The 23,934-nt window shown below is 45.5% G+C and overlaps 1 protein-coding gene across 8 annotated transcripts in view; it reads left to right on the top strand.

The window, feature by feature from the left end:
• The first annotated feature begins 763 nt into the window (after window positions 1-763).
• The window catches only part of EBF1 (EBF transcription factor 1), a 262,099-nt gene continuing 238,928 nt past the window's right edge, over window positions 764-23,934 (top strand). For 6 of the 8 annotated variants that reach the window (XM_079319450.1, XM_079319449.1, XM_079319447.1 and 3 more), the window contains exons 1-6: window positions 764-1,730; window positions 3,063-3,219; window positions 3,529-3,592; window positions 3,716-3,771; window positions 12,726-12,799; window positions 19,395-19,463. In XM_079319450.1, coding sequence (XP_079175576.1) covers window positions 1,597-1,730; window positions 3,063-3,219; window positions 3,529-3,592; window positions 3,716-3,771; window positions 12,726-12,799; window positions 19,395-19,463 — 554 coding nt within the window. In that variant the 5' untranslated portion in view covers window positions 764-1,596. Of the gene's footprint in view, window positions 1,731-1,757; window positions 2,791-3,062; window positions 3,220-3,528; window positions 3,593-3,715; window positions 3,772-12,725; window positions 12,800-19,394; window positions 19,464-23,934 lie in introns of those variants that run through there. The other 2 variants (XM_079319448.1, XM_079319451.1) reach the window with 2 other exon arrangements.

Genomic DNA, 23,934 nt, shown 5'->3' with positions numbered 1-23,934 from the left:
CTCGGGGAGCCCGCGGAGGGATGCGGGACTGCGCCCGCTCGGCCGCGGCGCAACCGGCCCGGCTCTTGCCTAGAGAGAACAGGAACTGGTTTTGTTATAATTATTATTTTCCCTGAGAAAACAAAAATCGGACTTCCTAGGGAAAAAAAAAAAATAAAAAGAGAGAGAGAATGAAAACTTTCACCGCGAACTGTCCTGTTCGGAAATCGCGTGTTTGTGCGGCAGAGCAGCGCACGCTGCCGGAGCGGGGCAGAGCCGGGCGAGCGGCGGGGATGCAGCGGGGCTTTGCGGCGGGGGAGCTGCGCACACACGGGGGGCAATCCCGGCACCGGGCACGGCGCGCTCGGGGCATCCCCAGCTTTGGGCAGTCGGGGTGATCAGCCTGGCGCTGCCGGCGGGTCCCGGGCGCGGCGGGGAGGGCTCGGCCACCCCCGCACTCAGCGGGGCGGGCTGTGCGGGAGCGCGGCGCTGTCCTGCCGAGCGCCGGGGGTGGATGCGGGGATCGGGAGAGCCCCTGCGGGGCCGGTGCCCGTGCGGCCCGCGGCAATCCCGGGATCGCCGCCGAACAAAGGCGCGGCCGCGCTGTGCCGGGCCCGCCCCCGCCGCTCCGGGGCAACTTTCCCCCGGGCCGGCCGCGCCGGGGGCGGGGCTATGCTAATGAGCGAGGCGCGACCCCTCCCCCTCGGCGACGCTTTGCTGGCGCCCATTGGCGGCGGCGGAGCGGGGGCAGGGCGGTGACGCGATGCAAATGAGGGGGCGTGTCGGCGGCGGCCCCGCCCCCCGCCCGCCGGGGCTGCGGGGCTCGTGTTCGGCGGCGGGGATAGTCAAAGTGGCTCCCATAGGGAGAGACGGCGAGTCCGCCCGGCGCTGCGGGAGAGGGAGGGGGCACGGGGAGCCCCAGGGTCTCCCTCCGGCCGTCCGTCCGCGCCGCCGCCGCGGGTGCGCCCCTCTCGCTCCCTTCCCGGCGTGCGCCCGGCTCCGGCAACTCGCTTCCTGCGCGGCTGGAGGAGGGAGGAGAGAGGAGAGGAGCGGAGAGCGCTTCGGCTGGGAGAGGAGAGAAGAAAGAGGGAGAAAAGAAAGAAAGAAAAGAGAGAGGGGAGAAGGGGGGGGACTTGCCTCTCTTGTCACTGGAAAATGACACTTGATGTAGCAGAGCCTGCCGCAGCTCCCGTTCGTCCTATTGTTTCTTAAACTGCCATCTGATTTTTTTTTTTTTTTTTTTTTTTTGCCTGCTGCCATCCGAGGGGTGTCTTCATACAAAAGGGACTTCAAGTACTCCTCCGGCTTGCGAGCGCTGCAACCAGCCCCCAGCACCCCGCTAGCCCCTCCAAGCACCCAAACAAACTGCACACGCAGCAAACAGCAGCAACAAAACCGGGCTCTGATTGCCTCTGGATTTTTTTTTTTTTTTTTTTTTAATGTGCGTGCCTGTGTTTGCTTTCTCCGACTTGCTTTGATTCCAGCGATCAGCTGCAGAGAGAGAAAGAGAAAAAGAAAGAAAAAAAACCCCCCACATATAACAGTCCGCCTGGCGATTTTATCACTTTTAAAAAATTTTGAATAAAGAAGGAAGATTTGCGCTGTTGTTTCTGATTCATGTTTGGGATTCAGGAAAGCATCCAGCGGAGTGGGAGCAGCATGAAGGAAGAGCCCCTCGGCGCGGGGATGAACGCGGTGCGGACGTGGATGCAGGGAGCCGGCGTCCTGGACGCCAGCACGGCCGCTCAGAGGTAGGCAGGCTCCGCGCCCGCTCCGCGCCCGCGCCCCGCTCCGCGCCCCGGGGCGCTCCCCGCCCGCAGCGCTGCTCCTTTCCCCCCGCGCCAACAAAAACCCGGCTCCGCAGCTCTGCTACCAGCAGTGAGTTTGGCGTAGATGTCGCCAGTTAAATATTTATCCCCATTGTCCCGTAGGAATGAGTTTTTATTAAATAATGATAACAACAATAAAGGAAGTGGTGAGTTTCGCTAGGTACGGATAGGTAGGTTGCATCTCTCCGATTCCTTGTGTTCGCTCGAAGGAAGGAGTTTTCAAAACTATGTTTGCTGCTGATTTAGTGTTAAGATCTTCAGATGTCACTTTCCTCCTCCGGAAAGCAGCAAGTTGTGCACGGATGTATCCAAAATATATTTCTCTACCTCGCTTTCCAATTCTCGTCAGAATCAGCAGCTCCCCTTCTTCTCCTCCGATAAGTAGGGAGTTTTCGAAGCGTACTTCAGGAGAAATTTAATTTGAAGTCCCTTTGTAAAACCACTGCCACTTGTCTCAGATTTTTAAAAAGAAATCCCCCCAAATATAAGATGGGTTTGGCGAAGCTGCGCCCAGCCTCGTTTTCTCTCTTATTTCTCCTTCTTCCCATCCTTTTCCCCGAAAAAAAAAACCAAAAAAAACCCCAAGAAACCCAAACACGAACCAAAAGCCTGATGCTGGATTCTCAGCTTGAGCTCTGGAGCCGGCATCATCCGGCATCAGTTTAATGTTGACATCTCCCGGTGTCTCCCACCTCGCCCCGCACCCTCCCTTTGGAGCCCTCTAAGGAAAGCAAAGTTTCTGCAGGGACAGCCCTGAAATATTTGAAGTTGTCTCCTGGGCTCGGTGTTTACCCACCGCTCCGGCGCGGGAGGAAAGGCTCGCAAGATAAGGCACATGGGCGCTGGTGTGACAGCTCCGAGCCGAGTTTGAGAAGTGGCAGGACCGATGCTGCTCCGCGGGGCAACGCGCCGGCGGCTCTGAGCGCGGCTCCCCCGCCATGCAGGGCCGGCTGCGGGCGGGCACGGCCCCCGGGGAGGGCTGGTGGGTACCGGGGCCGGCCGGGGGTGCTGCTGGGGGCTTCGGGCTCACCGCAGGACGGGATGAGGTCTGCGATCCGCGGGGCTCGGAGTTTGTGTCTTTCTCCGTGCCCGGAGGGAAAAGCCCCGGGGCCGCTCGGGGGAGGGAGGGATGCTCTGCCCCGGGGGGGCCCAGTCGGGTCCCGGCGGGGGAAGGCACGGGCCGGGGAGGCGGCTGGGGGGGACGTGAGGCCGCTTCGTCGGAGCTGCCGCTAACCCTCCTGTCTCTGGTCCCAGCGGAGTGGGTCTGGCCCGGGCTCACTTCGAGAAGCAGCCGCCTTCCAACCTAAGGAAGTCCAACTTTTTCCACTTCGTCCTGGCTCTGTACGACCGGCAGGGGCAGCCCGTGGAGATCGAGCGCACCGCCTTCGTGGGCTTCGTGGAGAAGGAGAAGGTGAGTGCCCTGGAGCCCCGTGGGAGCTCGGCCGCCTCTCCGGGGCCCTCCCCGCTCCGCTCCCCCGGGGCCACGACACCGGCTCGTCCCGGGAGCCACGGCAGCGTCCCGGGCACCTCAGCCTTCCCCTGGCCCGGGGGGCAGACGAGGAGGGGTTGTCCCCTGATCCCTCGCTATGGCCGGGGCAGGGGAGAGGGCTGAGAGCTGCCCCATCCAGCCCCGGGGACACCCGGCGTGCGAGTGATGGAGAAGCTTCATTGATACTGTTTTCCTTTTCCCTCCGGCCTCCCGTGTCGCCTTTGACTTCAGGAAGCCAACAGCGAAAAGACCAACAACGGGATCCACTACCGCCTGCAGCTGCTCTACAGCAATGGTAAGGGCTGGGAGCCCCCGGGTCTGCAGAGCCCAGCAGCGCCCGGGCCGTCCCGGTTCCCCTCCGCTCCCGGGCGAGCCCCGGCGCTGCCGCTCCGCTCCTCACGCCTCTGCCTTCTTTCAGGGATCAGGACGGAGCAGGATTTCTACGTGCGGCTCATCGACTCCATGACCAAGCAGGTGGGTGCTGCGGGGCGGCCGCCGAGCAGGGGGTGGCAGCCGTCGGGGCGGCCCCGGGAGGCGAATCCCGCCCCCGCGGCGGGGCCGCTGTGCCCGGCGGGGAAGGGACGGAGCCACCGCCTCCCGCTCCGGCCACCGAGCGGGCTGCGGGCGGCCAGCGGGTCCCCGCGGGACCCTGCCTGCTGCTGGGCTGCCGAAAAAATCACCCTCCAGCCGCCCCAGTCAGGGATGCGGATGGTTTTGCCGCTTAATTAATAAGAATTAACCTCCGGCCCCCGGCAGCCCCCGGGCGCCGCCGGCACAAGGCGCTGCCCCGGCGCGGCTCTGTCGCTCCGTCCGCTCTCGGCGCTGCCGCCGGCTGAAGGAGCAGCGGCTGTATCGCGACACGTTTGCATGTCGGAACAGACCCCAGAATCGCGGCGCGGGCAGCGGCGAGATCGGTGTCGGACTCGGGGAGGGCAGCAGGGCTTGTCAGTGGATTAATCCTCATTTTAAGGCTGTTCTTTAGCTTCCTAAACAGAGTAAAATCGTGCGTGCCTACCTGTAAAAAATACTTTTCTGTTTAAAACCAGTATTTTTACAAAGGGTCTGAGTAAATCGATTCTCTCTCTTTTCTTTTTTCCCCCTCTTTTAAAATTGTTACCCTGGCTTTTTTTTTTTTCTTGCTCCTGTCAGAATATTTTTCTCTTAGAATATGCTTCTTTTAAATAGTTGGGATCGCTTTTGAGCCTTCTCATTCTTAAAAATGTTTCTTGCCCTCCTAATCTGTTTTACTTGTTAAAGAAAATTCTTAAATTTTATTTAAGAAAAACATTAAGGGTTTTTTTTGTACTGCTAGGAAACATCAGTCCTTGTATGTTGTCTGCAGGGACAAAACTCTTGGCTTGTATTTGGGTTTCTTTTCTGCAGCAAAACATAAAACTCTAAGGGCTGAGTTTGTTTTACAAAACTCTCTTTGAAGGTCCCAAAACATCTTTTCCTGCTATTGAAGACTGTCTTTCAACAGCCAAAAAAAAAAAAAAAAAAAAAAAAAAAAAAAGAAAAAAAAAAAAAAACAGGAAAAAAAAAAAAAGAACTTGGGTGAATTTTACTAGACAATCCGCTGTGCATCTGAACTCTGTTATACTGTACACTTCCAAACAGAGCCCATTCCCTGTAGGAATTAAAACATACCCCTCTTCATAAAAAATCCTGGAAAGCGTTTGCTGTCATTCCCTGGTTTTCAGGCACAAATTGGTTAGTTTGTGTTCAAAGTAACAGAATCTTCCTGATATATGAACTCTTTTCAGTCATTTTGGAACTTGTGTATTTCAGCGTAGATCGTGTGAGAGAGACTATCAATAAATATTATCTTTAAATAGCTTTCCTATCGTTACGGAAATGCAGAAGCCTCTGGTCATAATCCTGTTGAAAACAGAGCCCTGAACTCATGGAGAGCAGTGGATTCAAAATAATTTTCTTAACAAAGGCATCTTGCATATGAAGAGTTCATCCTAAGGCACTGTTTGACCTCTTGGTCTCTCATTATTATCAAGTCTTCAGAGGGTCTTTGGAGAGAAAGGGGAAAAAAAACCCCGAGATACAGTTTATTTGTAAAACCTACCGTGCAGCTTTAAAGCACATTCACAATGAAGAAGGAGGAGAAAAAAAAAAAAAATCTGTCTGATTTCAGGAAGTCTTAGAAAAACAAAGTTAGTGCAAATTACAGATTTTGGGAAAAGTGCAGTGGGGTTGAGAAGCGAGGATTTTCGAACAAAAGCTCTCTGAGCTGAGATTAGAAAACGGGGAGCAAAATCTGTTTTAGATGCAAACATGTTTGCTTACGTATTAATTTCATGTCTGTAGTTTCTTTAGGCATGACCATAACTGCTTATGAAAAATTAGGGCATTGTCGTGTAGAGACTGTGGCATGTGCCTCTCCGAATTTTTTTGGGGGCCAGACGCTAAATTCTTCTTTTTCTCCTTTTTTAATTCTTTCTTTTCAAAAGTGAAATTATTTCAGGGTTGGGATCGCGTCGGTTACTGAATGCTTATTAGGAAGTGAAGTACAACACATGACAGAAGCTCACCCAAATGTTGAATATATCATTTATATTTTATGACAGTGAATTATATAGAAGATTCTCAAGTAACTTTCAAATCATCAAACTGTAATTAAATATTGCAAAGACTGTCTGAAAATTCTTTAATTTTTAATGAAAGTTAAATATATATTGTCAGTCTACTTGAAGGTGTAGTATTTTAATGCATGACGCTCAGAACAAATTGGATAATGAAATGATTACTTTTAAATGAAACTGTTGCAGAAGCGTACATGTTTCAGCTGGCAAGTATCTGCTCAGTCCTCACACACACACATTCACACACTCGATAATTGTGAATTCCCAGACTGAAATTACAGCTACTCTGAGGTTTCTGGTGGCAAATTAAAAATCCCACAGAAGCAAAGCTTGAATGAGTTAGGTTCCCCAGATCACACAGGAAAGTATCTGTGGCTTTTTTTTTTTTTTAATATTAATTTTTTTATTATTATTTTTTAATATGGACACATCAAATTTAAATATATTCTCTTTGTGTCACAGTTACAAATTGCAAGGTTTTGTACGGTTGTGGATTATTAAATTAGCTAAGATAAAATGAAAGTCCTACTGCAAATCAGACCTGGGTTTCTGTGCATAGGATTGCTGCTCAGAGATTTAATGTGAATGTCCCATTAGCAGCATGTGTTATAGCAGTAGGTAGGCAGGGCTTGGCTATGCTGGGGGCTGTGTATGTACTAAAGAGGAGATGTTCCTGCTCCTGAGTGTTCAAGCTCTGCCTAAATCAGGGATTTGTTTGTGTGGCTGTGCCCAGCTAAGAAACTCGTAGCAAGAGCCGTGTCCTGGGTGGAACAGAGGGATCTGCGTGTCCTGGTGCGTGTGTTTGTGTGTCAGCTGTGGAGCAGGAAGGGAAGTGGGGCTGGAGAGTGGCACTAGTGGGGCAGCCAAGAGTTGTGTTGGGAGCTGCATGGCAGGGCAGAGCTGGGCTGGGGGATGAGCTGAGCCCCAAGCTGGAGCTCGGGCTGCACGGCGCTCCTTGGGAACGGGGGCTGTGGGATTCCAAAGGGGAAACCCAGCCAGGGTTGGTCTCAGAGTGCATCATTTTGGGTTGTGTTTGGGTGTTGTGCCTGGCCTTTGGTGCTGGCCCCGGTGAAGCGCTGGGTGAAATGGGGATTATGAGGCTTTTGAGGGTCTCGCTAAGTTTCTGAAACGTGTCCCCATCGCTTAAAAATTGTAAATGCCACACACAAATCATTCCTGTGGCAGAAAAGTTCTTTCCAGCTCAGGCAACGACATTCGGTGTCAATGCTGGCTTAATTAAATTTTCTTTTATGTTATATTGGCACCTCATTTTATGTCAGGATCACATTCCTAATGCACTCAAAACCCTGTAGGACCCCAAACTTTATAGCTGTTGCTTTCCGTAAAGCAGCGGCTCCTCCCGCAGAAGATCTGCCTCTAACAATGATGCATTTGGAAATTGCCTGCAAAAACGTGAAATATGTCTGCTCTAATGAAACTGGAGTTTTTAGGCAAGTCAAAGGATTTTAATACGTTTATGGAGAAGAGATGCCTTCTATTTCTTGGGCTGTATTTTCATAAAGTTGAGATATTTCACTATTAGGAAAGATGGAGGAAATAAATCTGAAATACTTGTTCCCCACCCATTTTTCCTTCAGCCGTTCTCATCCATAAGATATAATGGATGCTAATATGGCTCAGGCATCTTAACAATCATAAGTTTTGCTCGATGGCTATTGTCTATTGCTGAGAGCCCTCATGAGTCAAAAATCCTTCCTTCAGACTTAAACCCTGTTTATATTTGGATTTTTTTTTTTTCAGAGCTATAACTCTGGAGGCAAATGGTTTTTCTGTTGACTTGTCTGTCATTCTCTGATGTCTGCAGATATTTGATCAGCTCCATTCTGTGCATGGCATGGCCCTTCTCTGGCAGCTTCACGCATGGGAAAAAAAAATGTTATCAATAAGTTCAGAGGAGCCTCAGCAGACTCAGAGAAATTTCACACAAACATGAAACAAAACCTAACCCCTGTGACGGGGAAAGTTTACATTGCTCCAGATTTTAGCAGCTTTCTTGTGCCTTTGGTGAGATGTCAGAAGCGCAGGTGATTTTAATTTTCTTGTACAGAGAGGAATGGAGAAGTTTGGAATTTGCATGCATGATCAGGACCTGTGTTTGGGAAAATGTAAACTCATCACAGTGGAAAATGTGTTGTTTGGAGTCTGAGGGTGAAAACAAAGCTGAGGATTTTGGAGAGACTGCCTGAGCCAGATGGCCTGGTGCATTCCCAGTCTGGCAGCCCAACTGCTCCCTCCTGTATAATATACAGCCATTTGTTCTGGGATATTTACGCTAGAGCTGTTTCCATGTGAATGTTTGAAAACCATTAAAAATGAACATATTAGGAGAGATAAATTTATTTAATTTGTGTGAATACGTCGATAAGCAGGCTGTGAATCAAAGGCAGGGGGAGACTGGATAAAATAATTAGATGCTTCTGAATTGTGCATGGAGAGGCAGAGCAAGAACTCCCTGTCCTTGCCCGGGACCAGCTCCGCGCTGCTCGTCCGGGATAAACCTCCCTGGGATGGGCTGAGGTTTTGCCTGGGGAAGGGGTAAAACCTCGGGTAATTGAGGGTTAAGGATTCAAAGCCAAATAAATGTAATTCACAGTATTTTCTCTGTAGATATAGAGTGGATACAAGCCTAATCCTCTCTGGGTGAAATTCTGGCCCATCTGAAGTCAATTGCAAAGCGCCTATTGAATTCGGTGGGGCCAGGATTTTATTTTCTCCCTATGTGTACGGCTGTAAACGTCATTCCAAATCATTTTAGTTCTGTTTTGGAAAAGACCCTAATTTTAATGAGTTTTCCCTTCTCTTTTATTTCTGTAAGGGAGATACTTTGTTTTGTGAGGCAGATGGAATCTGAAAGCAAGTGGATTTAGATGCACGTTGGTGATTTCTCTCCTTCTCTTACTCTTTTAAAATCAAGGCCATGACATAACTGAGTAATATAATGACCATGATCTCATTCCTTCAAGATTGTTTTTCGTCCAGTTCTGAAAGCAGGATTGCTTGACTGGCAAACTGACACCATGAGACGATTCTGCCCTCACTTGTACCAGCATAAATCTGGATTTATTCAGGAATGGTTAAGGACAAAATCTGTCTCTGTATTTTTCCAGCTTGTTTGTCAATTCTTTTATTGCTTTGTCCTACGGCATCTATTAGGGAAAAAGTAGATTAAATGAGAACTATAGCCTTGACTTTTATATCGCCTCCCTTCCTTTTTATTTTTTTTTTTTCTTAATTTTTTTTTTTGTTTAAATAATGAAATCTGTCGCTAAAATGTTTAGGTGAATTTTTGGATGCACTTGATTGTGATGTGCTCATTGTTGTAATTTTTATTTGCTGTTAAGCAGTGAATTGAATTTGATTGAACTTTTTATGCAGCTTTATTTAAATAGATGTGAGGAAGTCTAATATTTTTGACACTAATTTTTCGGGGCCTGATTTTGAAGTCTGTTTGTGCATGAGTGATTGTTACTCATTGGGACTTCTTGCAGGAAGGTAACTTGCGTGAGTAACAGCTGGCAAAATGGAAGATAAATTTTGTGGGGAAATGTTTAATTTGTTCAGGAGAAGAAACGCTGTTTTCAAACGCTTATGAAACACCAGCGAGTTAAAGCAACATGAAGTAAACAATAAGAAATAACCCAAAGTCTGTAATTTTGCATTTCCTTTGCCGGTGTTTTGTTGTGCAACTCTGATGTGTATCTGCAGGCTTATTTTTAGCTCTGCTGTGGTCTAAGTTTATGCACTGTAACTTTCACTTTGTCTCTCATTAATGTGATCCCTATTTGACAAAATCACGACGGCGTTAGTGCGACAGGGAACCCCGACACAATCTCCCCGTTTCAAACCCTGAACTTAAAAACCGCATAATTTATTAAAAAAAAAAAAAAAAAAAATCAAGATATTTTTTGTTAAAAAGAATAGCTTTTCAAATCGGAGAGTTAAACATTTTCACAACAGTAACGTAGTAGACCCTTCCTGTAAAAATACTTCTGGCAGCTCTAACGATCTGAAACTTTAGCAGTTCCTGTTTCCTTTTTGAAACTAATTGTAGAATTAATTCTTCAGAGCGGCGCGTTTTGCGAGGCGGTCGAGAATCTGCAGGGCAGCCAGTCGTGGGGGCAAACAGCTGGGGCTTCACATAAGTAAATTGGGACACAGGAGTGGGGAGATGGGGATGAGCTGCTCAGAAATGAGCCCAGCACGTCCTCCTGCTTCCCAGAATTTCCTAGAAATTCCTGCAGGAATAGGGAAGGCAAGAGGAGCCGCGTTTGACGCGGAGAAAATAAAATGTGCACGGGTGCAACTTTGGTAATTGAATGCAAATAAAGTGAGAGGCAAATCCTTAGCGTGGAGGGAGGCAGGAGAATGTCATGCAGGCAAAGAAGGGATCACTGATGCTAAACACAACAGACAAGGTGATTATGTACCACAGTGTTGACTCTGCTCGTTCATTATTGCTATTTAGTTGAGTTATTTAAGCAGCTACCTGGAGGTTAAGTAAGCACAGCAGCAGGAAGGGGACAGGAGGAGAGAGGGCAAGGGGAAAAAAAGAAAGTGAATTTTGCACTCTGGTTTGTCATTTCTAGCATTTCATTGGTTCCACTGACAACAAGATAACCCGTCCTGGGTATATTCATATGAGTATTTGGAAGTATGAGAAGAATGAGCTGAATCCAGCAGCCCACTCCTCCCATGTCACGTTGTGGTTGTCTGGAGGTGACAGGGGGCTGGAGGCGTTGGTCCCCACTAAGAGCTTTAGAAGTAGATCTGCTCTTTCCCCTCCTGCTCTACATTCTCAGAGGGAGATTATTTTTTAACTGTTGATAAAGTCCAAGAAGTGCCATGAGCTTCCTCCTTGCCTGGCCTGTCCCACTGCCAGGTGGAACCTGATCTGGGGTTTTCTGGAGTCTTTGCAATGTCCCCGCTGACTGACCCCACCAGGTGTCAGCCAGTTACTTCAGTTCTCCAGCTTTGCCTGGAAGAAGCTTCTCCCCATTTTCCTTTCTAATGCAGGGAATGAGGCTCTTCTGAATTTGCCCCACCTACTGCTGCAAACCATCTGTATCTCTCTTGGGCACTGATGTGGAAGTAGCCCAAGGTGGGGGTCCCAGCTGAGGTCAGGGGGCTGCTGGTGTCTGTGCTGGGGGGACTTTCTGTGCATCCCTTTATCCCAGTGCTGGGTTGACAGCTGTAGTGCCTCACTGGTGGAAATGAGGGGGCACAACCAGGTGAGACACTGGGCCCATTAGTGGCAATTAGTGGCAGCCTCTGTTTAATCAGCTATAAAACCCCAGCTCAGGAGCCCTCAGATTTTAGAGAAAGGCCTGCAGCAAAACTGAAGTTAAGGAGTTAGAGCTACCAAAGGTAACACAGGTCCATTCCTGGTGTTATTTATGGAATTGTGGAGTAATTTTACAATGCAGTATATTAATATTGCATGTTGCCTTTTCAGTTGTATAAGAGTCAGTGCATGCTTCTTCAGATTTGTGTGTCTTGAGATTTGTGCCCCTTCTGGAAGTACCACACCTTTTACCCTTCATGGGTTACATTTGTAAGGGCTGGAAAAGCAGTTCATTCCATATTAAGGTAACTTACTTTTCTGTCAGGATTTTCTACACTTCCATTTCAAATTGATCTCATTCCTTAAAATGTGTTTCATCCATAGAGCACACTTCTTAAATTTCAGTCTCTATTTTATCATTAGCTCTAGGGAGACCCATCTCAGATTTCATTTTACCTGATGAGTTTTCCCCCCACAATTTTGTCTTTTTAAGTTCTGTGTTTTGGAGGCTGAAAAGGTCACACCAAGCTCAAGGGTAGTGCTGATGCCCAGATGCAGGGGTGGTCATCCCTCCAAGGCTGGGGCTGTGATCCCAGCTCTGGAATGCCAGCATGAAAGATTTAGAAACCTCAGTGCCAGCAAAAGATGCTGTTGCAAAGGAAGCTCCACTCTTCTTTGCTGCTGGGGGGCTGGTGCCTGGGAGCAGGGGTGGCTGGACAACATGACTGTGGGGTTGAGATGGGAATCCTGTCCCCCAGGGGCTGTGAGTATTAACTAACATACCTGTGTATGCTGCTGATCCTGTGCTGCTGGTGGGAGCAAATGGAGACTCTTGAAATGTGAACGCTCTGCCTTTCCACAGTTTTAGCTTAAAGGATTCTCCCTGTGCTGTCTCAGAGTCAAATTTCTCAAGCTGGTTGATCCTCTGTTTGTTTTGGTCTCCCCTGCTCTGGTAGGGCCTTCTCCTCACTTATTTATATCCCGGTAACTCTGGAGGTGCTCTCTGCAAAGCGCTGGATCAGGAGGTTCAAGGGAAGAATCAGGCCCAGGCTCTTTCTCAGGAGCTACCAGGAAAATGCCTGGGCTGTGCAGCTTTTCTAATTAAAAATGCATGAGCTCTCTCTCTTTTTTTTTTTTTTTTCTTTTTTTTTTTTTTTTTTTTTTAATGAATAGGACCCAAAGTATACCAAGCCTTGCTGATTTTTTTTTTCTTTTTCTTTTTTTTTTTTCCTCCCCCTTCCTTTTAATGCTATTAGGTTTATATTTTATTCTGAATTGAAAAGAAAATTGTGGTTGTCTTGACTACTAAAAAAACCCATCCTACACACTGCTGGAGAGATGTGCAACAGAGAGGAGGGAATTTAGCTGTACTCAGCTTGTGTTGTTTTACAACTGCAGGTCTTGGAGCAGGTTTGGTGTCTTTAGCCTGAGCTGTGGTTTGCAACTCACTGAGCCTTTGCTACTGTGATGACTTGTTTTGATTTTCTCCAAACTCAACTTTATGTACAACTAAAGATGTGTTTTATTTCTAGGCAATAGTATATGAAGGCCAAGACAAGAACCCAGAAATGTGCCGAGTTCTGCTCACGCATGAAATAATGTGCAGGTAAGAAATACCCCTCTTCCAGTTAATTAGTGATGAGAAGATAAATCTGTCTCCCCAAATCTAGGTTGAACTTACAGCTATTTTGGGACTTAAATTTATCTTTCTTGCATTAAACAATCCCAAAATAACACAGTTTGGTGTGTGTGTAATTAGCAGCAAGGTCTCAGTCGTCACACTAGTTTTCAATTATTTATAAAGAGTTATTCTTAACGGAATGCTGCTGGTTTTCATTTAGACACTGTAGCCCACAAAAGGTCTCCTCACCGAAATTAACAGTCTATTATAGTCTTGTAGCAATAAATGTCTCTGCCCCCAATTCCCAACAAAAATTCCTCAGCAAAAATTCAAGTAGTGTTTTTTATTTTTTTTTTCTATTTTTATTTTTCTCGATGTGCATTAAGGAGTGAGGTCAGGAGGCTCCTTTGTCCTGGTTGCTGCTCATGCAGGGTCCTCACTCTGCCAGAGAGGAGCAGCTGAAGCTTCTCTGAGCAAAAGAGGTCATCTTCTTGATTTTCTTTAAACTTCCCCATGCAGATTTGGCTCTGCCCAGTGCTCCCCTGCCCTGCCTGGGGTTGGTGACTTTAATTTAGTCAAATATCTTCTCCCCCCAAACTTCTGCAGCTGCTTCCTTCTCTGTTCTGGCTGGTTGAAGTAGGTGAAGCCTCCTCTACTTCCCTTTTACCACTGACCCCTTTGCCACCTCAGAGAGCTTGACCTCTCAGTCTCATTAAAGTTAGTGGGTGTTTTTTGCATGTCTGAAAAAATCATTTGTTACATGTTATTCGATGGCAGAAAATAATTCCCTGGTGGAAGATGTGGCGTTCTTGCATAAGCTCATTGTTACAATCAGTTGTTTTAAGACTGTAAAAATGCCATTGCATGCGTTGTAACTTTTACAAAACACATTTACTAAAAAGGAGTAACTTGAGGGTAAAAACTAGTACCCACTTCTAAAAGAATAAACTTGGATGAGGGTTTCCTGGCAGGGGAGAGTCTTTGACAAAATACTCAGATGGAAACTTCTCTGTTGGTTGATTTTTTTTTTTTTTTTTTTTTAATTTTTTTTTTTAAATTCTTGGGATCTGCATGTTTTGTCCTCCACTGACAGCTCCTCTTGCTAAAACCCTGCTGGGTTTTAGGTTCTGTGATGAAGGCAGAGAAGGAGTTGCTCTGTTGGTGAAACCCTGCATGGCCCCCCCTCAAATTCTTCCTTCTTCTTCTTGATTTTTTAGTTTTCATATTGTGCTTTTCTGGGCTGCTTCCTTCAGTGGGTTTGGCTTCTTCCAGGAAACTAAAGACATTGGTTTGCAGCTCCAGAACAATCAGCATCTCCAAGAGGTGCCTGAGCCTTTGCTGCCCTTGGGAGTCTCGTTGCTTTGCTGAGGACTCCCGGCCACTTCTGCCTTTCCAAATGGAATCCCAGTCATGCTGACAACTTGTAATTGTCCTAAAATTCATTGGCCCAATTAGCATGACTTTCACACTGGATACCTAGCTAGGAACAATTCATGGAAATATTAAAGGAGGCCCCTGACCTGATAAGACTCAAGTGCCTTTTACTTTTCTCCTGTAACAAACCAGTAAAACAGTGGGACTGGGCACATGAGAAAAATTAGGCACATGTTCAAGTGTCTGTAGTGTCAGGGTTTGAATCTGCCATTAGTCCTGGGTGATGTGTCCTCCTGATCCTTAACTAGCAAGTTTTGGTGGTAGGAATAACTCACTGAGCCAGAATCAACCACTTTAATGAATTAATTTCCTTGCAGATTCTTCAGAAACATAAAGTGTAAGACGTAAATTAAAACTTTATCTAGTGGGCTGAGTTTTAACCAGAAGACTGAATGCCCACATCACAGATTTACAGCCATTCAATATACTTTGACAAAATTATTTCTGTTCTGGGAATGTGCAAAGATGTGCATCACTCCCTTTATTAAAGCTCCTTGCACTTTCTTTGTTTTTAAAATTCACTGGCTCAGAAGCTTTACTCTTCTCCTATTTACTTACTGCTAGTCCTTGCTTTGTGTTTCATGGCCATAAGGTGGAGGGGTAGAAAAAACCCAAACTGACTGTAGGAGGCAAATGTTGTGCTCCTGACAGGGTGGGGGAGACATATTCAAATTTCTTACAGCTCATATTAGATATTCCCCATTTCCTTTGCTGCCCATACGTGGGTAAGAGGGTGCTGTTTGTTTACCAGGCCGCTTGACCCTATTGTACAAATCTGTCATCTATTGTGCTGCTAACACGCTTTTAAATTGCAAATCTGATGCTCTTTAGGGGTCTGGAAGGGGAAAAATTTCTCTCTCCACACCATTCTGTTTCTCTTGATTTCTTGCCTGTTGTAAGTGGAAGTTGGGATGTGCTGAATTTGCACCAGGGGTGCAAATGCAGCCTCAATTATAAGCATAAAATTAGAGTCTGTTCCCCATTAATCAGCCCAGCTAATTGCTATGCACTACCATTAGCCATATGGTGTGAAAGACAGCTTGCTCTCCCTAAGATGAAATTTCTTCATTTCAGACATGAAATAGTGAGGGCTCTGTATTTTAAAATAGCTTGTTTTAGATATTTAATTTCTAAACAACTTTCAGCAGTGCTTTCTATCACGGCTAACTGCACAATAAAACTTTGCATTTATGTGACAAAGCTGGGTATTTATAGTGTACTACAGCTACGGCACGGAGGAGACAAAGAATTCAAATGTATTAGAGAGTCCTGGCTGTGGTAGGAGAGCGAAGCTGAGGTTTGCTTCAGGTAGCTGTTTATTTCAAAGGATTTCATTGTGTTTTGTCAGATATAAAAATCTACACTGTTGGTGAAAATGTTAATAGCTGGGGAGAATTCACAACCTCAGTGGAATTTATTAGTATTGTAGGCAGCATGGGGAGGGACATCTATAGTTAATATTGCCTCAACAATTTCCATTATGAAACCTTCAGTGGCTTACAGCTTTGCCAAACTTAAACTGTTCTGGCTGAAATATCCTTTGCAGGGTGTCAGCCTCGGGCTGACTTTCTTTGGAAAGTTTCAGCTAAAATGGTTCAGCGATTTCTGAGAATGAGGTTGGAGTAAAAGATGGGTTTTGTCCCTGTAAAATAAGACCTTACAGCAGTTTTGGCAAGGGGGTCGTGCACCTCCAGGCCGCGGGTGAGGAGCCTGTGTGGGGCAGGGCTTGTCCTCATGGCATCACTGCTGGGACCTTGTGCAAAATCTCCCTGTCAGGCCTGGCAGCCAAAGTCTCCCTGGTGCTGGCCACGTGCCACAGGCCCCGAATTCCTCATTGTTCATTGTCCCTGGGTGCACAAAGCAGGGTTCCTGCAGGGATGCTCCGGCCAGGGAGGGCTTGGGTGCCAGGGCTGGGCAGAGATCCTCAGGAACATGGAAGAGGAGGATGGGGAGCAAGAAGACAGGAGAGCAGCAGAGGGTTGGGGTGAGGAGAAAGGCATAAAAAGCTGATAATAAAAGTTAGGGGTGGTGGTAGCCTGGGGAGGAGCAGTGTAGGGATGAGCCTTGAGGATGATGATGGAGTGCAGGAGCTGGAAATGCTGGCAGGCTGCATTACTACCAAGCACTGCTTGTTTTAAAAACAAGCAAACCCCACCAAAAAAATCAGTTTTGGTAGGCTTTTACTCTAGGCCAATGTGGTATTGTGTGTGAGCCTCACCTGGGGAGAGGTGTCATGGAAGAACAGCAGAGACACAATGACACAAAAATCCTTGTCCTGGCTGCAAGGAGCTGGCATTCCCTGCTCCTGCACAAAGCCTTGCTGGGAGCTGGAGGGTTTCTGAGTGCTTTGGAGAAGCTCCTGGGAATTTTAAAATTCTTTCAGGGAAAGGAGAAAGGGTGCTGAATATTTAGGAACTTATTTCCAAGTGCTAAGTAGGCACTAAAAGCCAAAGCTTTTGAGGGAAATTGAATTAAAAGCACTTTTAACCAGGTCTGAAACTCAAGATCTTCGTGATGTTTTAATTCTCTGCGTAGAAAGACTGGAGTGAAGAGACCTCCAATTCTGCTGTTGGGGGGATAAAACACAAAAGGCACACTAGATTTTAAAATATAATTCTCTATGTCATGAGGGCACATTCAGGGCCTCCTTTTATGCCAGAGAACCACCCCATGGTGGGATGTGCCACATCACCCTCAGATTGTGGTCATGAAGTGAGGTCTCCAACTATCCCTTGGGACTATTGGGGTGCACTTTTGGGACAATATCCTGATTAAGGGGCTACCTGAGGAGCAGGAAAGTGTTTCCCCTGCTCTCAAAGCTGGGCTGTCCCCACTGCTCAGTGCCTGACTCCATCCCACTTGTGGCAGGAGGTGAGACTGGGGTGTCCCTGCCTCTCCCTCTGGGTTGATGCCCCAGGAAGGTGCCAGGCTCTGAGCCTGGTGCTGTGTGGATGCTGCTGTTTGCCCATCTCGTGCTGGGAGCCTGGGAACCTTTGCTTGCCTGAGTAAGTGTGGCAATTTCTGTCCTTCCAGTCTGCTGGGAGAATGTCAGGACTAGCCCTGATTCGCTTCAGTCACAAGAACTGCATTGTCTTAACTTGTGCCAACTCTGTTTCTAATTACATTTTAATCATTTAAAAATGATTAGCAGTTTTTATTGCCTTGTTTGTGGGTAAATTTTCTCACCCCACACATTCTAGCTGCACTCCAATGACAAGTCCTTTTATAGGCAAAAAAGCCCCTGAATGTCCCCATGACTATTTACCTACAGCATATTTTATTCCTTCCTAAATTTTAATACTTTCAGGGTGCCAAGGCTCTGGCATTTTCTGGTGGATCAATTGTGGTATTGTGCTGTAAAATTAAGCAGTTTTTTTTGGCAATCCCAAACAATGTAACTTCCACCGAAATGAAGATACCACACATGTGTTAACTGTGAAAAGTTTCAGCCCTGAATAGTTGCCTTGAAGCTTTTTTGCGGTGAAAAGAATTATGTATTTTCCTCTCTTTGAAAACAAAATTATTATTTTTTTTTTAAAGCCATGTTTAAACAGGCTGTTTTTGTAAAAGGCCCCTTTTTTTGTTATCTTTAGTGTGGTTAGTTGCTTTATTGCTAATCTTGGTGGGTAACTGTATATTATTCACTCTATTGTTCAGCAACACAAGAGAACCTTTGTCATACTCCCAACAAGGCTATTTATATAGCGTGGCACTTCTGAGGGCTCTTCCTGCCCTGATGTTCTTCCACCTTCTGGGGAAAGGAAAATAGTTCATCTGAGAGGGAGAGTGAGCAATGGTCCCTCCTGACAGCTGCTGAAACACAGTGAGGTGCAGATCCCTGGGATGCCACTGGGAACAAACCTAGTGGTTTCCAAAGATTTGGGTGTGTGTGGTTGAGCTTGACCAGAAAGTTTATTGCACAGGGAGATGTGCTCAGGTCTGGCCAGGGAGAGCAGCTGGGGTGGTCCTCACTGCCTGACACTTGGGGTCCCTGCAGCTGCCCAGGCTTGTCCAGCAGCTCCTTGGGGACCAAGAAGGACTTGGGAAAGTCAGGAGCTTCTTGATTTATTTGTTTTTATTTTTTTTTTTTAATTTTTTGAAGCCTTGATTTCAGGTGGGGGAATTTTCTTTTAAGGCGACAGCAACAAACAATATCTGTCCTTGTGAGATGGGGGTTTCCTCCCTGGGGTGAGTGGGTGGGTGAAACCTAAAGGCTTTTCTGACCTGTGTGGCTGTGATTTGGTCTTGTGGGTTTAGATGGATGGTGGAAAGAGCCTCTAGAGGCACGAGGAGGGATTCCCACCTGGAGCAGGAATATGTACCTCACTACAAACTCACCCACAATACATTTATGCCTCCTTACACAAAACAACCCTTGACAAGACATCATCAAAAAAACCCCAGCACTTTAACTTCTCTTAGGAAACAATGAACCACCTTAGCTCAAAAAGAATCCCAGCCTCGAGGTCAGCCATGGAGCAGTGCTTTAGGAGACAAAGCTTATATTTCACATGCCTGCTCTGTATCTGACCTGATGCAGGGCACCAGCCACCAGAGCAGAGCTCTCTGTGGCATTAGTGATCATTAACATGCTCGGAAAACTTGGGGAAACAGGCGCGCTCGAGCATAAAGAGCTGCTGCTTGCATTTTAGCTCCCCCATTAACACCAGAGTTTCTTAGAGGGAGAATAATTGTGCTTTTGGAGTTTGGGGGGAGATTTGCCAGTAGCTGGGGATTGTGTGGAGGCAGGAATATCTTGTGGATGTGTAACACAAGCGTTAAGCAAATGTAAAAACCAGGCTCAGCAGGGAAAAATCTGCCTTATTTTGTGTGCCAGCGTCTGCGGGACAACTGTTAAAGCCCGCGGAAAAGAGGCGACAAACAGGCAGCTCTCCCTGTTTTGGGCAATCCTTGAATTATTATTTGTGAAAGGGGCAAAACCCCTCTCTTTTTATATTTTCCGTTGCTAACCAGCTGTGCAAGAAGTTAAACATGGTAATTAACCCATATGTGACCCAGTGCATTTGAGTGATTTGCAGGCAGGGCCGGCAGGGTAACTCGAGCTGGCAATTTGAGCCCAACATGTTGGTAATGATGATTTTACAGTGTAATGGTCGCACTAAATCCTTTCGCTTTTGCTCTGTAGCCGCTGTTGTGACAAGAAAAGCTGTGGCAACAGAAATGAGACTCCATCAGATCCAGTGATAATTGACAGGTAAGGACTGCTATTGTTTCCTTCCTTTTTTATTTTTTTTTTTTTTCTTCCTCCCTCTCCTCATTATAATGAAACACCTGCCCTGTGTTGCTAATGGGGAAGAATTAGGAGGATATGTGGATGAAATTTTGGGGTTTTTTTTGATACAGAATTAGTTGTGATTTGCAGTTGTGATTGCTTTGGAAGGGCCATATGTGGCATAACACAGGGATACTGGAGTGCCCTGCTCTGTGGAGAGCTCCAGCTCTTGTAACTGATTCATGTGCATAAAGAGGAGATTTTTCTTTCTGACTTTCTGTGACTCAATTCACATGCTATGCCAGGGAAGCTTCAGGAATAAAATAATAATAGTTTGTGATTTATGAAATGTGGTTGGGTGCTTATAAATATTTAACTTTTATTTGAAAAATGTTTGAATCATTATCACTTAGCTACTGTAGTTCTGTTGGATGCAATCCATCTACATTTTAAGGCTTTTATTTATGCATAAAAACAGTTAAGAAAATAGATCTGCAATGTAAGGTTTTTTCCCTCCTCTTATTTTCTTTGGTTGGAATACTATTTTGACTGTATTGTCAGTTGATTAATTCATTTTTGCCTGTCTTAATTATTGTGTTTTTAAACAGATCCATATTGCTAATCTGACATCACTGAGTAAATCATTGCAGTACAATACATCTCTTCCTGTTGTTCTGAGCCATGTGCAGTTTCTGTTGCTTGCCAATTATGCAAAATGGTAGCCAAAGAGCCATTTTTACATTTTAATTGTCCAAATGTGTTGTCCAAAGCTGTGTGGGATAGCCAGGGTATTGTGCAGTGGAGGAATTAAATAGCAAGCAAGCACCAAAAGTGTCTGTCAGGGCTGGGGACAGCAACAGCCTGCACTGAGCTGTGAATAAAGGGACCCCAAAGGGGACCCAAACACACGGGGGAGGGCACAGAGCATGTGCCTCTCCTTGCATTGCTGCCTGAGTTATGTTTGCTCTATGAAGTTGGTATTATCTTCCATGCCAGAGCACCCATTTTATGCAAGAAGGTGAGGGGGGGTTGATGTGCTTGTGCTCATCCCTGTTCTTGGATGGGTTGGGTAGGAAAGTGCTTTTATTGGATGCTTATAGCAGATGTTTTGATTAGCTGTAATAAGTAATCCTGAGAATGTTTAAATCTCAGAAGATATCCCTATCTATTTTAACTAGGCATATTTTCATCTTCTCTGAGCATCAGGTAGCACCAGAGGAAGTGTGTGTGTGGGGGAAAGCCCCCCAGTGAAACCTGTACAGAGCTGTGTTTTATAAGCATGCTGCAGAGCTGAACACTATAAACATGGTGTTAGAGTGGCATTTTGAGCAACATGAAAGCTACAAAATTCACATGAATTTTTCATTGTACTGGAAAGTGAGATGTTAAGATGCTAATGGCAGGTTTACAGAAATATTTTGTTTAACTATCTAGTATGCAAAACTGCCAGTTGTAAATCATTTTAAATTTTGAAAGCCAGAGATGCTGTCTGTTACCTGCTTCCTGCAAAATGAGGAAAATAGGTACAGAAAAAAAACCCAACCAAACCAGCTTTATCTTCCTAGCAGTGATCCATTCCTCAGTCTTTACATGAATTAGTTACCAATTTTGAAGTTTCTTCTCAAAATGCAAGCTAAACACAATTCTAAGCTGATAATGCAAACCCTGCCTTGCCACCCACACTGGATCACACTTGGCTTGTGAATGGGTTAAGCTTTTAGGTCCCTCACTTGGTTTTAAATTGTGACTTTGATACAGAAGGTTGATATGACTGTGGTTTGAATAACACTTGATTTTGACCTGTTCCTGTGGGTTGCAATGGCATAAGAAATTTGACTCAGCAGTACTGTAATTAGCCCTCCCTGTGTTTTTGAAACAGGATTGTGTTACCTGGATTGCATTAGTGTGGCTTCTATTGTTGCCGCTTCGCATCTGTCCCAGTAGGGTACTTAAAACCTTTTCTTGGCTGGGGCTAGTTCAAACAATTTAGGCCAAGCAAGTATGTGCTTTATACAGTTAGTGGCTTTAGTGATGTTTCTTGTGACATTTATCCTATTCATTTTTCTTGTCCCCTTTGGTTTGGAAAGGATGAAGTGATTTATACAGAGCTTTTTCACCTTAAAATGAGTCCTTTAAAATAGTCCTGGGATTAAAATGCCTGCACAAGTCAGGCCATGTGTTTGGTTGTGCTCCATTGTCACTTCTCCATGCACACAGTTTTTAACTATTATGTCAATTGATATGCAAAGCCATATTTAGTTATTTTTATTTGCACTGAGCTTAGAGAATTCATTTACCATTTGGGCTAAAGCACTCCCACATGCCTGATGCTCTGATCAAGTCTTTGCCTATGGATTTAATCTAACTCTTGCATCAAATCTTGTGAATCCACATACTCTGACCTAACATAGAGTTTAACATAGAATCTGTCCATGGGATTTTTGACATATGTACTTACATGGAAATGCTATCCTCTTCTGACAAGTTGGAATACTATTTGGGATTGATTAATCCTCTTTGATGAGGAGGGGATAGAGAGGGCTCTGGCTTTGTGGTGGTTTGGTGAACTTGGAGAAAAGGCTCTTTGGCAACTTCAAAGTTACATGTGTTGTATTCTTCTACAAACCCTGAATGTATATATGGGAAATTGGATTGTGTATTTCTCTAATGAAAATGTGGCTTTTAAGAATGAAAGTCTGTAGCTGTGTTTGAAACTGGGTATGATTTTATTCTTTATAAAATTGTTTTGTACTTTGCTCTATTATACTATCAGCAGAAACAGCAGTAAAAGGAACCAAAAGAAATTTATACTTATATAAAATAGTGCTTTAAATTTTCTCTGGAGAACAAAATAAATCTATTATGATTACAGAGCAGTCATCCCAAGGAAGTTTCTTGGAAACCTGTGTGTGTCTGTATCATCTTCTTAGCATAGCCTGTATATTTTATCCCTAATCCAGTTACATGTGTTGAGATGAAGATCTGATGAACAGGAACTCATTTTAAAAGGGATATTATTGTCACAATACAAATGCACAATTCCTCCTACGAGTGCAGTGGCAGGGCTGTATTGTAATCACACTTAAAGAAAACACAGAGCACTTCCTGTTATTAAATTAAATTCTAGATTGATTTAACTTTCAAATTGTAACTCATATTTGAATTTAAAAGGTTCAGAATAAAATTCCTGTGAAGAAATTGAATATATTGTAGTTTTATTACCACTCTGGATATCCTGGTGTCCTAACCTTTTTCCTTACAGTTATCTTAGTTCAATAAATAAAACCTCATTAGACTATTCCCATTTCAACGAGTTTATTAAATTTTACAGGAGTAATTAGCATAAGCTGTGCTAATTTTTCTGGAAGACTAATGAGAGAGCTTCCTAATTAGGTTTGCTTTGTAAGAATCAGAAAAGATGATAATGACAAAAGTCACATAGGGGAGAAAGTGGGGCTTTATGTTATTCCTTGGTTCAGGAAAAAGGCTCCTCTCTTGGCACTGTGTTGCAAACTTTTAAACCAATTTACCATTGTCAGGACCCATATTTAATGGTGTTACCAGTGCCTTCTGGGGCTTCTTTACCTTTCATGGCTGCATCCAGTCAATAGGAGTCCTACTGACTGATAAAATAGTAAAAGCTACTGCAATCCCAAATATAGCAGCAGAAAATATATATCATATATATCCTGCTTGAGACATTGCATGGAAAAAGGGCTGAAAACAGGCAGTTTCTTGTTCATCCCAAATTTTCCTTCTTCCCAGAGTAGTTGAGCAGGCTGATGACAGAGACCTGGGATTGGCTTTGCTGATATTTACCAGCAGAGGCAGGACCTGTAGTGAGAATCTGGCCACTGTCTATCTTTTGGATTGATAATCTTTAGGTGAGGTAGAAGTCAAGGGGCTTTGTGCTGGAGCTGCCCTGGGAGGGACTGTGTGACCTTTGGGGTCTGGGGATGGCCAGGGCTTCCTCTGGCCCTGCTCTGGTAATACACTGAAGGACTTCATGTGGCATTTTGGGAGCAGTGAGGAGGTTTGTGCCTTTCACAGATCCTTGGCCATGGAGCAGGGGTGGGGACTCATGGATTGGAGGTTGTAATATTTCCCATGCCTGACACCAAAGTACATTTTAATGCCTGACCTCCTACCAATGTCTGAAAGGCCTCTGTGCTTCCAACATGTGCAGGATGTTCATCTGGGCTCTCTGTAACCTGTCCCAGCACACCCAGCCAACTCACCCACAGATGGGTTTGAAATCTTTCAGCCTGTAGCCTGAAAAGTTTTATGTTTGTGGGTAGGATTTCACTGTGCAATGACATGAAAAACTCATTACCTCTGTTTTACTGCTTTACAAGTCATCAGGTAGTGGATTGTATTTTACAGGCCTGATCATCTTTTCATCCTAAATACCAGGCAGGTGGAAAAGTGACTGGGAGGACTGTATCACACTCTC

This window comes from Erithacus rubecula (assembly GCF_903797595.1).
Source record: "Erithacus rubecula genome assembly, chromosome: 16".
Taxonomy (NCBI): Eukaryota; Metazoa; Chordata; class Aves; order Passeriformes; family Muscicapidae; genus Erithacus; species Erithacus rubecula.
Note: the sequence above shows the minus strand (reverse complement) of the source record. Positions and strands in the feature narration are given on the sequence as shown.